This window comes from Plutella xylostella, chromosome 29 (assembly GCF_932276165.1).
Source record: "Plutella xylostella chromosome 29, ilPluXylo3.1, whole genome shotgun sequence".
Taxonomy (NCBI): Eukaryota; Metazoa; Arthropoda; class Insecta; order Lepidoptera; family Plutellidae; genus Plutella; species Plutella xylostella.
In genome coordinates, this window is record NC_064009.1 from 5,018,753 (window position 1) to 5,033,606 (window position 14,854).

General features: G+C 42.9%; 2 protein-coding genes across 4 annotated transcripts in view; one reads left to right on the top strand and one right to left on the bottom strand.

The window, feature by feature from the left end:
• Nucleotides 1-19: 19 nt before the first annotated feature.
• LOC105393471 (vacuolar protein sorting-associated protein 8 homolog) lies at nucleotides 20-8,460 on the bottom strand. Its single transcript, XM_048631759.1, has 10 exons — nucleotides 8,043-8,460; nucleotides 7,187-7,375; nucleotides 6,382-6,795; nucleotides 5,749-6,144; nucleotides 4,124-4,455; nucleotides 3,567-3,844; nucleotides 2,751-2,959; nucleotides 1,839-2,210; nucleotides 1,019-1,766; nucleotides 20-937 (listed from the first exon to the last, which is right to left on the bottom strand). Exons 1-10 carry the CDS (start codon nucleotides 8,142-8,144, stop codon nucleotides 738-740), a joined length of 3,240 nt encoding a protein of 1,079 aa, XP_048487716.1. The 5' UTR covers nucleotides 8,145-8,460; the 3' UTR covers nucleotides 20-737.
• Nucleotides 8,461-9,729: 1,269 nt separating this feature from the next.
• Nucleotides 9,730-14,854, top strand: part of LOC105393473 (WW domain-binding protein 11) — a 51,043-nt gene continuing 45,918 nt past the window's right edge. Inside the window, exon 1 of one of the 3 annotated variants that reach the window (XM_038115432.2) lies at nucleotides 9,730-9,959. In XM_038115432.2, coding sequence (XP_037971360.2) covers nucleotides 9,864-9,959 — 96 coding nt within the window. In that variant the 5' untranslated portion in view covers nucleotides 9,730-9,863. The remainder of the gene's footprint in view (nucleotides 9,960-14,854) is intronic. The other 2 variants (XM_011565240.3, XM_011565241.3) reach the window with 2 other exon arrangements.

Genomic DNA, 14,854 nt, shown 5'->3' on the forward strand with positions numbered 1-14,854 from the left:
AAATAATAAAAACTATGACTTACATAAAAATCTGTTTTATTTCTGATATCACATACATTAATCAACATGATTCTAATATTTCTTAGGTAGGTAACGTACCTATGGGTAGTTAAACAATTGTAATTTATAAGTTAATTAAATATGTTCTTATATGACTAGGAAAACTAACAATCCTAGAATGCCTATGGTTTATAGACATACGAAAATGTACACAAGACTTTCGGTACGGTCGCTTTTTCTGTGTATGGGGTGCACTTAACGATTATGTACTATGATAAACCCAAAATAAGTCTATACTGAAAAATATCTTTGATATAACGTGATATAACTGGTCTCAAGAGTAATGACTCTTGTGACCAGTTAATGTCTTATGTAGACTATCCTGGGTTTAAAACTATGTACTAATACCTAGAAAAGAAATATACAATATAAAATACTATACAATAAATACAATAAATATAAGCTGTCTCCAACCAATCATACAAACTATTTATCATAATAGTGTAACATAGCCAAACCATGTAGGTAATTTCGTTCTTCTTTCTATCAGCTCATTTGATCAAAATTCATATTTTAATACAATTACAAATTATTACATGATTTTGTCATACGATGTGGCTGGTGGACGCAATATATTAAACCTTGCAGACTTCCACTAAAAAGTACTCTAGTCGCACCGGCAAAAGCGATGTTGGATATTTTCATTAGCAATAGATGAATGTACGATGCTGGTCGTGTTACACGACGCCCTCGAGATCAGGTCGAGGCGGCGCGGCCAGGAACAGGTCGTGTGAGGCAGGCGCGGGAACGGCGCGGGGGGCGCGCGGGGGCAGCGCCAGCGGGCGGGGGGGCGCCGCGCACAGCGGGCAGCGCGGGGCGGGGCACGCCGCGTGGTGCGCGCGCGCGCCGTGAGCGCACGCCGCCAGCCGCGCCGCGCCGCCCGCCAGCCCCGCGCCGCACGCCGCGCACCGCCCCGCGCCCCGCACGCCCCGCCCCGCCGCCCGCCGCGCGCGCGCACCGCCCGCCGCCAGCTCCGCCCGCAGCGCCGCCGCCGCCGCGCGCCACAGCCGCGCCTCCGCGCCCGCCCAGCGCAGCACCGCCAGCGCCGTGCCCGCGCACGCGCACGTGGACTGCAGCAGCGCGCCGGGCGGCACGTGGGCCAGCGCCGGCAGCAGCGCGGCGGGGGGCAGGCGGCCCGCGCGCGCCAGCAGCAGCTGCCACAGCTCGGCGGCGGCGGCGCGCGGCGCGGCGGGCGCGCAGCGGGCCACCAGCGCGCACGCCTCCTCCGCCAGGCGCGCGCGCTCCGCCTCGTCCGCCGCCGCCTCCAGCAGCTCCAGCTGCAGCAGCAGCGCGGCGCGCGCGTCCCCGCCCGCCTCCAGGCACAGCGGCTGCACGTCGCGCCGCCCCGCGCCCCGCGCCGCCCGCAGCGCCGCCTCGGGCCGCACCAGCCCCGCGTGCTCGCGCAGGAAGCGCGCCGCCCCCCCGCCCGGCGCCGCCAGCAGCACGCGCAGGTACTGCTCGGCCGCGGCGCCCGCCAGCGCGTCGCGCTCCAGCAGCGCGCGGCCGAGCGGCGCGGCGGCGGCGGGCGACGCGGCGCGAAGCACGGCGGCCGCCGCCTCCCCGTGGCCCTCCAGCAGCGCGGCCAGGCCGGCGGGCCGCAGCTCCGCCAGGCGCGGCAGCAGCGCCAGCAGCGCGGGGTCGGGCGGCGCGCGCTGCAGGGCGGCGTGCAGGTACTCGAACAGCTCGTCCAGGTCGGCGGCGGAGGGCTCGTCGATGTCGAGGAAGGTGGCGAGCGCGGCGGCGGGGGCGGCGGCGCGGCGCCAGGCGAGGCGCGGGGCGCGGGGCGCGGCGGCGGCCAGCAGCGCGGCGCCGGGCGGGCCGGCACGGGCACACAGCGCCAGCAGCGCGCGCTGCGCGGGCTCGCCGGGCAGGTCGGCCAGCAGCGCGGCGGCGGCGGCGCACAGCTCGGGCTCGCCGGGCGGCGCGGCGGCGGCGGCCACCAGCCCGGCCACGGCGAGGCGCGCGGGCGGCGGCGCGGCGGCGGCGTGGCTCAGCGCGGCGCGCAGCACGCGCAGGCGGTTCTGCTTGCCCAGCGGCCCCACGAAGGGCGGCTCGCGCCAGCTCTGCTCCAGCAGGCGCACGGCGGCGCGCGCCTCGTGCTGCACCAGCACCTGCAGCGGCGACGGACTCACCACCGCGCCGTCCACCACCTGACAACATACCACTCCATCATTTTACATACAAAAATTTACAGCTTCGCTGAGTGAAGTACTTTGATGAAGTCGATATGCAACACAGGGGTAACCATATAGGCCTGGCAACATACTAGGGCATGCAATACCGGTAATAATTTCAATACCGGTATTGAGTTCCGGTATTAGAACTCAATACCGGGATCCCGGTATTAATACCGGTATTAGACTTCCTTGTTATAAATGACATATATTTTGTTTAAAGGTCGTATAGGGCAAAATACAACAAGAAAAAGCAATCAAATTCTGTATTATGTAATATTTTTTACGAGAATTGAGTATTACAGTTAAAATTTCAGAACACATAGACAACAAGTTGGTTTCCAAAGGCCAAAAACCGCATGTAACGGTTGAAAACAAGTGCACTTTCATAGTATATAGGAGCACAAGGCTACCTATATCTTAATCGCTTGATTTATAGCCTAAAAAATGACCGATTCCGGTATTACTTCAATACCGGTATTGAAAAAAAGCATGGATTTTGTCATAATAACACACCTCCTCAGTAAGCAGAGTCTGCAGCGCCTGGTGTCTGGCCGAGGGTCTTGCATGGGCCGGCAGCGCGCGCCCGCCCGCGCCGCGCCCCGCCAGCGCATCGGCAGCGCAGAGCAACAGCGCGTCGCCCGCGCAGCAGCAGCGGCCCTCGTAGGCAGGGCAGGTGGCGGACACGTGCTTGGTTAGCTCACGCATCGCGCCGCTTGAGCCGCCTGTGGGGAGGGTTGGGGTTATATTATGTAACTAAACTATAGTATGGCCGCCGTTAACTGCCAGTTTCTATAACTCTATCTATCTGTAACTGGTAGTTACTTTCATACGATTTTGACATAAAATCAAAAGTAACAATCTGTCAAAATCGTATGAAAACTACCAGTTACAGATAGATAGAGTTATAGAAACTGGCAGTAAGAGAATGCGTTTTTGTCATTTGGAATCCTATACATATTTGATGACTGCAAAGGAAAACCAACTTTACTTACCAGACCATTGCGAATGTCAAAAACGCATTCTCTCAATGGCCAAAGTACCTAGGTATTATGTCCATAAAATCTACTAATATTATTAACGTGAAAGTTTGTATATATAGCTATAAGAATGAATGGATGGATGCTGGTTACTCTTTCACGGGAAGTAAGCTGGACCAATTTTTATGAAATTTGGCATCTAGTACCCTGGCTTGACACATGTGCTACATCGTACAGTTCCTACGAGAAACCTTTTTAAAGCGACGCAAGCTAATAATGAACTCTTACAAACCTAAAGCGGGAAAACCTTTTATTTAAGGCGACGCAAGCTAATAATAAATAGCTCACTAACCTAAAGCGGCAGCGATAGCGCCGACGCCGCGCCACAGCCCCTTGCTCCTAGTGAACACGCTCGCTCTGTGCGGGTCTAGCGACGTGAGCGGGAGCGACGCCACCACTCGCTCCACTAGAGCCGGCTCGGACTCCGCCAGTCTCTCGATTAGAGCCTGAGTGCACTCGGGCGACGGGTCGGTGGGGGACAACTCGCCCCGCACCGCCGCGTCTCCGATAGCCTCTACGAATGCGGTTTGGTCGGAACAACGCTCCCATAGGTTCGACCATAGGTCGTCGCTGGAAGTGGAAGAGTGTCAGTGTTATTATTGTAAGCTAGTAGGTATTATGAGTACATGATAGCAGTACGAAGTTGGAGAATGCATATAGATAAAATCGGCTGTTACATAAGTTGGAGTACCTATAAATATTTCCATATTGTTCTTTTATCTACGTGCGTTATACGAATCAATCAACGAATGTGGTTAGAAATATCCAAATAAAACCTGGGAATTCAGTTTGAATGAATCCTAGCCATGGTGGATTTTTAACACCTTGAAATAACCAAATAACACTAACCTCAAATCAAACTTCAGACACAATCGGACGGCCTCATCCGCGACAGTCTTATCAGCCAACAAATGCGGGCGGTCCGCCAGCTCATTTAACAACTCTCGGGCCGTTTCCTGCGCTTCGTTCTTAGACGCCGTCGCCAGGAGCCTCAACGCTTGTGCATGTCTAGAGGAGGAGAAGAGAGCGCGGGCGCGGGCGAGGCGATCTCTCGCTCGCACCCGCAGCACTCCTCGTCTGCCTAACAGAGACAGCTCTCCGTTCCTCGCGGCCGCCCCGCCCAGCGCGCCGCCGCTCGCCGCGCACAGAGCACGCGATACTCGACCGTCTGTGTATAGACCCTGCAGTGGAGAGTTGTCATGATTAGCAGTAGTATTGAGTATATTTTTGTTTATGAGTGGATTGCATATGATAATTAAATATCACCATAACGTCATATACAGGGTTATTGGTAAGTAGACCTGATCCTTTCAGGAGGTGATAGAGGAAGGCATTTCCAGTCGATTGAACCCTATAATGCATTATCCGAAACTTAACCATTTCCAAGATATTTAATTTTAAAGTTTTTTTTTAAATTTTGCCAAAATATTATGTTTAAAACTGAAAATAAAAAAACTAGCCATATTTTAATAACTTTTTTTAGTTGTTTTGCACAAGAAACACCTTAATAAAGTAATTAAAATAATCAAATGTGCATTATTTGATTTAAATTAGACACAATACCTCAAAATAGTTAAACATTTTTTTTAAATATTCTAAACGTAAAAACAAATAAGTTAAATTAAAAAAGAATGACATATGACATTTTTTTGTGCACTTTAACTTAAAAACATGGTCAACTTATAAGCTTTCAAATAAGATATTTCAATATCAAATCGATTTAGGTATCACCAAGATATGGCCAAAACAACCACAGAAGGCGGAGAAAACTCAATACGGGTTTCCATACTAAAGTCAACAAGACTGAAAACAATCACACTTTTTACCTTCAAATTGGGCTAAACTTGTTCGTTTTTCTATTGAATTTTGTCCGCCTGTGCAGGTTGTTTTGGCCATATCTTGGTGATACCTAAATCGATTTGATATTGAAATATCTTATTTGAAAGCTTATAAGTTGACCATGTTTTTAAGCTAAAGTGCACAAAAAATTGTCATATAAAATTCTTTTTTAATTTATCTTATTTGTTTTGACATTTTGAATATTATTTTTAAATTTTTAACTATTTTGAGTTATTGTGTCTAATTTAATTCAAATAATGCACATTTGATTATTTTAATTTCTTTATTAAGGTAGTACTTGTGCAGAAGAACCAAAAAAGTTATTGAAATATCACTAGTTTTTTTTATTTTCGGTTTTAAACATAAAATTTTGGCAAAAAAAATAAAATAACTTAAATATTAATTATCTTAGAAATGGTTAAGTTTTGGATAATGCATTATAGGGTTCAATCGACTGGAAATGTCTTCTTCTATCACCTCCTGAAAGGATCAGGTCTACTTGCCAATAACCCTGTATAATTATCATGATAATACGTCGAATTAAAAACAAAAAATAGTCTAGACTTTAGATAATGGAGGTGAGCGATTGATAACACATTCACCTAAAGATACAAAAACAACTCACAACAACTCACCTTGAAGAACGCAGACGCATAAACCGGTTCTATGTGCGAGAGATCCAGCGATTTGTCATAGTCATCGCCCCAAAGCCTTAGATTCTCGTCCACGTCGAATATGGCGAGGCTGCCGCCGACCCAGCCTAGCCACAGCGGGACGGTCTTGAGCTCGAAGCGGCGGACCGGACGGAGGGAAATTGCAGCGCCTGTGACGTCGACGGATAGCCATTGTAGTGTGTGTGCGCGTGCGCAGACTAGTAGGCGCTCGTCGGCCTCGCACCACGCGAGCACGGGCAGCGTGTCGGCCGCCCCCCCCAGCCGCGCCCCCGCCGCGCGCCCCCCCGCCACCACCACCACGCGAGACAGCGTCGCCAGCGCCAGCACGCGAGCGTCCCGCGGCGCCATCGCCACCACCTACAAATACAAAATATATTTATTGAACCCATTGTCACACACATTTTACAAGTACGCAAGTCAGTAAAAACATATGTTATGAAGTTACTTAAACTATTAAATTAGGTTAGCATGCTAAACTTATGTAGGTAGGTAAATTATTGATGTTTTAAACAGTGCTCAATATGCTTAGGTAATCTAGGAAAGTGTTTGTTGCATTTTCAATTACACCTAAACTAGGTCTAGCATGTACTATACCTCGCCCCGCGCGCCGGAGAATAAACACGAGGTTCGAGCGGAGCGCACCCCGAGCGGCCGCGAGAACTTCACGAGCCACACCGAGCCGCCCGTGTCGAGCGCCAGCCCGGACGCGCCGGCCCACGTCACTTTCAGTATCCCCCATATTTCGCCGCCTAGAGTCACTCGTCTTAGAATCAGGCCTCTGGATGTCTCGTATTGACAGATGAGCCCGCGCGCGAAGCCCGCTAGCAGTCGATCCCCTTCGTTGCTGTACGCCAGGCATGAGACTGCACTTTGGTCTGCGTTCGAGTCACACACCCAGCGCAGTATCTGGTCTTTGAATGAGAGCAGGTGCCCATGAGCGGTTCCCACAGTGAGCTTCCCTTCGCCGCCGATACTCAAAGCTGTAGCCAATCCTGCTGCTGATCTTTCCTGGAATGCATAGAAAAAAATTATAAACTATAAATATAAATTAAGATTAACTATGATTATCCAAGTTTCAGTAATCAAATTAACTGTTTGTGTTATTTATTGTAAAACTTGAAAAACTATTACGAATTTTCACAGCAATGGAGACACAGTGCATTACTAATAATAATATTTTCCAATTTTCGGCATTCCAATATTGAAGGCATTGCCTTGCCTGGAGAACTATTAGTAATATGATTTTGGGTCTTTACAAAATATATTTCTGTTCGTATTGTATGTCTACAGATACCAAATCAAGCAAAACATTGACATTGGAAGTCCATTGTTGCAAAAATAGCAAATCCTCACCTTGCAGTGAGTCAAAAATTTAAATGTTTCAAGTGGTTGAACAAACCTGTGCCTGTGTGACTTGCTGGGACACAGCCTGCAGGAACTCAACTTGCAGAGCCGAGCACACACTGGACTCTGGCACGTAGCGGGGCGCCGGCTGAGGGTCGGGGAGGTCCCCCTCGTCGTCCGCAGACAACACCTCCGCCAGGCTTGGAGCTTCACTTGCTGGCAATGCATATTCTATCTCGTCCAACTGGGAAGAACACTCAAGTTATTAGTATAGTGTAGGGTGAAATAGTAGTCATTACACCCTTTGTACATATATTTTTGCATTTTTTCTTAATAATATGTAGTAAGCAACAGTCAAACAGTGTTGCAGGAAATTGTGCAAGACTAATACGGATTTTTTTTAATTAAAGGGATATGATCACAAATTCTAAATCCAACCTAACATTCCCACAGAGAGATAAATATGATAGATACAAGTTGGACACATATTTTATAAGTTCAAGCTAAAAGGTACTAAAAACTATATAAATCATACAATAAATCTATGAATCCAAGAATTAAGCTAGCTTTGCAGATATGCAGAATTCAGCCTTCTTTGCACAAAAATCAGCTGTATCATACATACCTACAACATTTATAGTTTTTTATGTAATATAGCTGAAAATTTACTGAAATAAATAAATAGGGTCGGATAATTTTAAGAACTTTAAACAGACAAATATTTATTTTAGAATATTATATTATTTAAATAAAATTATTAATAATTTAAGCTGCAATCACTCCTATAAAATTAAATTTCTTATCAAACATCTTCAAAGATTGTTAGGATTACCTATGTATTTATCAACAAGAAGCTTATCATAACGTAAATGCAAATTTCATTCAAACCATAATTTAAAACAAGTACTTACTTCTTCTATATCCAGGCATTGAAGACTATCAACTGATTCCAAGTCAGAATCAAGCAATGACTGCACTGAAGGGGTTTTCAGTAATTCTACACTGTTATTCATCTTGAATTTCAAATTATTTCAATGTTGAGATAAATAAATTATTCCGTTGAGAAGAGCTGTGTTAAATTAAAATAAATGAAGGAATAACTACTGCAGAAACCAATCACAAAAATCTTCACACGGTGGGTAATGGGATGTGAATTTTACATAACATATCAACAGAGATTCATATAATATTGTTGAATCATCTTAAGACCCCTTAGTTTACAAGCGTTTAGAGGTGTTTCCTATAATTATAATCACTTGAAAAACCATAAAATAATTAAATAAACTCTTCAAAACAATCCGCCCCCAACAATCACCGAATTCTCGCTTGTCAATGTCAATTCAAGTCAATTGTCAAAATGGCACTGTCATAGCATACTGTCACTCATCTGTCACTGCTTCTGTGTTTACCTGTGAACACTTTCTGTGAGTTGTCAATGATGTTAAACTTAGAATAAGAATTTTCTATTAGACATGCTTGCTTGTGGGATGGAAGGAACGGGATGGGTGGGATGGATATGGGATTATGGGGAAGGAAGGATTAATCGACTCACGAGACCCTTCCCTCTGAACGACTGATAGTAAAAAGATAAACGGATGTAGGTAGGTATTTCGTGAAATGTTTTTCACTCGTGTCCTGGCATATTTCGTTATCTGTCTGAGGTGGCCACCAGTGGGTATCATGCGGGAGGGGTGCCGTCGTGGCGTCGTGGCGTCGTGGTGGGTGAAGTAGGTATTTTAAGCAGGTTAGAAGTTTCGAAACGGGGTACATGGTATGGTATGGGGCAGCATGGTAGTACAATGTACTTAAGTACAATATACTTATGGGCTATTATAGGGACCAACTATACTTATTTCATGTAGGTAAGTACAGTCAGCAGCTGCACAAGTAGCTGTACACTTTTGTACCTTGTCAAACTCTCAAACTATACCTATTCAAACATTGATGGTTTGTTATGTAGGTACTTATATAGTTAGTTTGACTTACAAAAGGGTATTGCTACTTATGCAGCTGACCGTACATCATATCGAACCTACCTCAACTACATTATACTACCTTATACATAATCCTGTCATCTGATCATCTGAAATGGGTTTCAAAAACTTAAAAAAATAATATATCGTGAGGAACGCCCCTTGGTTATATGGCTAGCCGACCTGCTAACTAGTGTATAAGATTTCGTGATTGGTTGGTATGGTAATTGGTATGGTCTATACAATGTGTTTTCTATTGATAATAGTAGATACCTGTACAAAGATATAACAGAAATATGAACGCGATATATACTAACTAGTTATGGATGATTTAAATATGTTACTGTATGGGGGAATCTGATATACTTACATAAGTACCCTGGATTTACAAATAGGTTACTATTAATTTCGGAAATAACACTGAAAATCTTTTTAAGGTGATGCGAAGCTCGCGGAAAGTTCATAGTTTATTAATTATGTTTATATCTACTAGGCTAGACCTATGGTCACTATTCCAGTATTATGCTAGGTATTAAATAAAATACCTATACTGTCATACAGAGACCTCTCTGACAGGCACCGGCGGCGGTGGTGGCGGCGGAGAGCGGCGCCGGAGTCACCTCGACGCGAGTGAATGCTCGTGCCCCACCACGCTGCGCCTGCGCCGCGCGCCGCTCACCACACCACACTTCCACCTAGACCGGCACACACCGCGCGCGCTCGCACTAACAGTACCTACTCTCTTGTGAACAAACTGTGATGGAGAAGGAGCACCAGCCAGACTCGATGGCCACCATGACCATGAAGCCGGACTACCCCCCGTCGGAGGTCTACAGCGCCTCCGAACCACCACCGGTAAGTTCCCCGTTACTTTTGGATTGTTTTCTAAAACGGCCCGGGCCCACCTACTTACTATTCGGCCAAGTTTTGAAAAGAATAAATCACAAGATTTCGTGTCTCTAGCGACCGTTGCTAACCCACGATTGTACGGACTGAAGAATGTTTGGATTGTAATGCTAATTAGGGACGGATGGCCAAAATTTTATGTAAATAAGGATGAGTAAACATCTTGTTAAAAGTTTTTCTTGTCTTGAGGTACTCATCTACGTAATGTACCCCTGAACTGCTGCTATAAGTACTGAGGATATACAGACCTATTCATACAAATATTTGAACATTACCTTATATGTTACCTTGTTCTTACATATTTGTACACATTTGCTAGTAAGTAGGTAAGTAAAGTAATATAGATCTACCGTGTATAGTCAGTTGATAAATATGAACAGCTGACCCAAAGAATATTTTCTGAGACAACGGTTCTTAGCTGTTTACGACATTTCAAATGTAGGCAAATTAGCTGTATCTCGAATAGAGCTAGAACTCAGCTAGAAGGTGCGTAAACCTATACGGACGCACTACAGTGATAGCTAGGTACAGTAAGCGAAGGATAACTTTTTCCTTGAGTATCTTTACTAAAGTGCCAGTTGATTCCTCCATCAATGCGATAGAGGCAATTTTTCATTGGTCTCGAGTACCAGGTTATACTGGTAACAGCACAGAGTGTTTGGAAAGCGCCTTTCTCCCAGATAGCGGTGTGCGTGGCGGCCAGCTGTTTGTAAACACGGGAGCTCACTCACCGTGCTACCCTAATTCTGTAGGCGTATGAAGTATAATCACAGTCAAATAGTTTCTTATTTTTAAACTATTTCATTTGTTCCTAAGAAATTACTTATTTAATGTGCTTTATTATAGTTACGAGTATGTAGTAGCTAAACGCAAACCCAAATACACAGCCCGTAAATAATTACAGGAAGAAGTAACATTACAGGAAGAAGGCCTCCTTCAATAGGTAACAACAAAATTCAGCGTAACTTTCAACCTTTCTAACTCCCATAGAGATCTGCAATATCTACAACTAATTGTAGTCAGGTACCCTATCTCATACTTATGTATCTGTTCATGTTAACTTCAATCAGTACGATTCACTTGTGAGGGTTTTGCGGGAGCCCTTTGTTTGCTGAAGCTCGCTTGTTGTACAAATCTTTGTAGACATGTCCAAACGCCTGACAAAGGCGAGAAAACGTGCATCTACCCAACATACTTACCTAGGCAGCTAGGATCTAGGCGATCTAGGCATAGCTAGCGTCAGACCTTCAGGTAAAGAAATACATATTTAAGTAACATGATTGGTGGAAAATGACTATGTGTATGGTAGGAACACAGCATAGGTATATCAATAATGCCTAGTATTTACGTATCTAAGTAGGTACTGAAACATGAAAAGACTGTATCTACTTGCCTACTCAGTTTTGATTGTAGGTACTCAATTCATTTCAAGGTTAAGAAACCATATCAAAGTCGGTACTAAGTCATGAAACATCCATTAATATTTTTTCCTTAATTAAAAATGCAACCTACTTTAATTGCATACTTCTGAAGGATCTAGAACTTCAAAAGAAAAAAGCAAAGCAATAATTAATTTTCCGCAAAATACTTGTGCCATTTGAAATAAAAACAATTGAAAATATTTTAGTTAAGATGGGTAAACTGAGTAATTATAAAACTGAGATCATAACAAGATTCCATAAAACATTGTTTAAGTTTAACATTTTATTGTTTTTGTAGTTAGCTATTGAATTTGTAGGCAGGCACTCCACCCTAGCTCTGTAGTATAGTCTAGAATACAATATAATTACTAGGTGTATTATGAGGCTTCAGGCTTCTAGATTTACGTATAATACCGTATTTACTTATCTTGTATCTGTTTAATAGTGACTGTATGCAAGATTTTTCCTAGAACTGTGATGATGTGGGAGGCTCATTGTTCTATTGTCTCTGGCCAGTTATTATCGTACTTATTGGAGACTATCTTGTTTAATAAAATATCTAGAGAAGTATCCTTTATACACCCACGTCACCGAACACTCCTGTTGCATTTACAAATTGAATCATTTGAAGGGAAGGAAGAGCAAGTCATGATATGAATCAAAATCATAATACCTAAAGAAAGTCAATGTACTTATAGGTAGATTTAGGTACTATGAAAATAAACTAGTGCTACTGTGCCTTAACAAGAAGGTCGTATTTAAGTTAAACTCACATGAATGCAGTAAATAATTAGGTGCACACATAAATGACAAAATTATAATATACTTACTTATAAGTAAATTATGATCATAGTGACACTTAGAATAACTTTCAATGTCCTAAATAGTATAAGCAGAAGATGCTGTCTGCTAAAGCCACACCTATCCTATATAGGTGTGATTTTAGATTACCAGTAATCTAGTTATCCTGCATTTGAATATAGGTACCGGTTATTTAATTTGTTATGTGCTCAACGATGTATTAGTCTAGCTAGACATAGAAAGGTATGTACACACGAGTAGATAGGCATACTATACCTACCATTTATTGTTTCGAATTTTATTGTTCCACAAACAATCAAGGTAAATACAGATGTTTTTCTGCCTCTCGTAACAGTAAACATGCGATTGAGCTAATCGATTTAATAAAAATAAATACTTACGTAAATGCTGATGAGATACACAATGGAGAAATTTAGTCTTAAGCTTAGAGTTTCGTTTTGTAGAAGATAGAGATTATAAACATTTTAGCGCGAAAAGTACTTACTTGATTTAATAAATCGTAAAATGTTAAAGACAATATAAAATGCAGGTTTCATTGAGGCGTTTTCCTTCATATACCTGATTGGGTGATTGGAAGTTAGTGGCGGACCCGATAAGTATACTTATTACTCCTCCACATTATACATACGTTTATATATTTATGTGAAGGGATACGAAGCCGCAGAAGAGAGCTTCTATCGTGAGAAGCGGGGTACTTTATCATTTGTTGGTTATGATCGGTAAAACTTATGATATTATATTAGTTCATAAAGTACAGCTCAGTCGATACATGCTTTCTCTAAACTGCATGCTAGGTGTACTTATTAGAGGTATAGTCACGATGATCACTGCCCAGGGTCAATAACCATAAGTAGCACCAGTCCGTGGAAAATATAGGCATACATACGTATTTAAAATAAATTATGTAAATGGATACAAAAAGCCGGTCGATATAAGTAAAACATTCCACTTCTGGGGGTCACTCTATATGACGGAAAACGAGGTTTCGGGGCGCTGCTGCGCGAGCCACGACTCTTCCTCGAAGTACCTAGGTACCTATTAAACCTGCCGATTGCACGACAGCTCTCATTCGTTTTTTGTCAGTATAGAGTGACCCCCCTGGCCGTATCCATCGCCAGACGATGCCGCACGCATCGCAAACAACGCAAGTATTTATAGGGGATGCCGATGCGGACGACATATCAATAGGATCCGCTGCAGAGCCTACTGTACACTCACAAAGGTGTTTGATTGAATGGCCGCCCGTCGATGGATCTAGAATACAGGCATAATAGGATTTCCCAACAACCTTTGCCAAGGCGGATCCTTTATCATCTAAGGCAGGTGGATAAGGCATGCTATATACATACCGATATGCAAGACGGTATTCTGGTCCCTAAAATCTTGTTTTATAGAGTTTATTTGTTTATTTACATACATAATTTAAATTCCCGTTTTGGGCAAAATAAGAAGACAACTTAGACAGACGATGAAAAATGGTGGACATGATTGCTTTCTTTACATGTACAGAAACCGAATCGTAAGATCTAAATTTATTTAATAACTTACAGTCACGATTACTCAAACAAAAGAACGACATGCCTTCTAAGTAGCACCTAACCGCTACAGTAAACTGAATTTAGAGGTGGCTAAACAAAATGTTTAGCAACGATTATTGCAAAACCTGTGAATAACACATTTGGGCCAAGTTTATTATAAATAATTTTGGTAGATTATTAATACTCGGCTTTAAATAGGCTTTATGAGTATAGGTAAGTACCTCTATAGGCCTCTAACCTAACTCACAAAATGGCAATGCATTTTACTTAGAAATTATTTACTAAGTATGTAGGTAGGTATTCTAGTATCAGTCTAGATAATATAATATGCAGAGAAATATTTTGGTGTAAGTAATAAAAACCACCATAACCTTTAACAAAATACAATACTTATCTTATGTACAACCAGTCATCATAATATTTCCGGTGCTCGTAATAGGTAGGTGGTACTTACACATACTTACTTATTTCTAAAAAGAAAGTCTCCTAATACTTATGTAAATATATTGTTACCTTTTGCAACGTACACGTATTCATAAACAAAACATATACATAACAAATACAAAATACAAAACATATATCTGCTAGGAAGTAGGTTTACGGTAAGATAAACATAGTATAATAATCGCTGTTAAAAGTGACAGGTACTTATTTGCTAATTGCTCAGGTTGGGAATTTTCTATGAAACAAAGTCGTTAAATGCATGGACAGTACGATAATGTAAATAGATAGTAAGAATATACACACTCATGTTGAGAAATTAGACGAAAGAAGAAAAATAATAATTTATAGAGCGATATTTTGTTATAGTAGTTAGCAACAGCAGGATTTCTATTGTTTCAATGTTTGTAAAGAAAATCTGGCCTAATTCCGGAAAATTATTAGTACTTTATTGATTATAATATTAGAACTACTTAACTATGTAGTAAAATAGTAATTTATGTATAAACATAGATAAAAATAAATCATTTATTTTTTATTAAGTAAATTTTCGAAGGCCCTTTGCTCCCCAGCGGAGATTGGGAATAAGTAAAAGTAAAAAGTAAGTAAAAGTAAATTTTAT

What these genes read in the sequence shown, in the direction of transcription:
- LOC105393471 (XM_048631759.1), bottom strand. Translation starts at nt 8,144, where the DNA reads ATGAATAACAGTGTAGAATTACTGAAAACCCCTTCAGTGCAGTCATTG. An exon ending in TGTCTGAAGTTTGATTTGAG is followed by an intron (nt 3,845 to 4,123) that starts GTTAGTGTTATT and finishes TTCCACTTCCAG; the next exon opens with CGACGACCTATGGTCGAACC. An exon ending in CGCTATCGCTGCCGCTTTAG is followed by an intron (nt 2,960 to 3,566) that starts GTTAGTGAGCTA and finishes CCCTCCCCACAG; the next exon opens with GCGGCTCAAGCGGCGCGATG.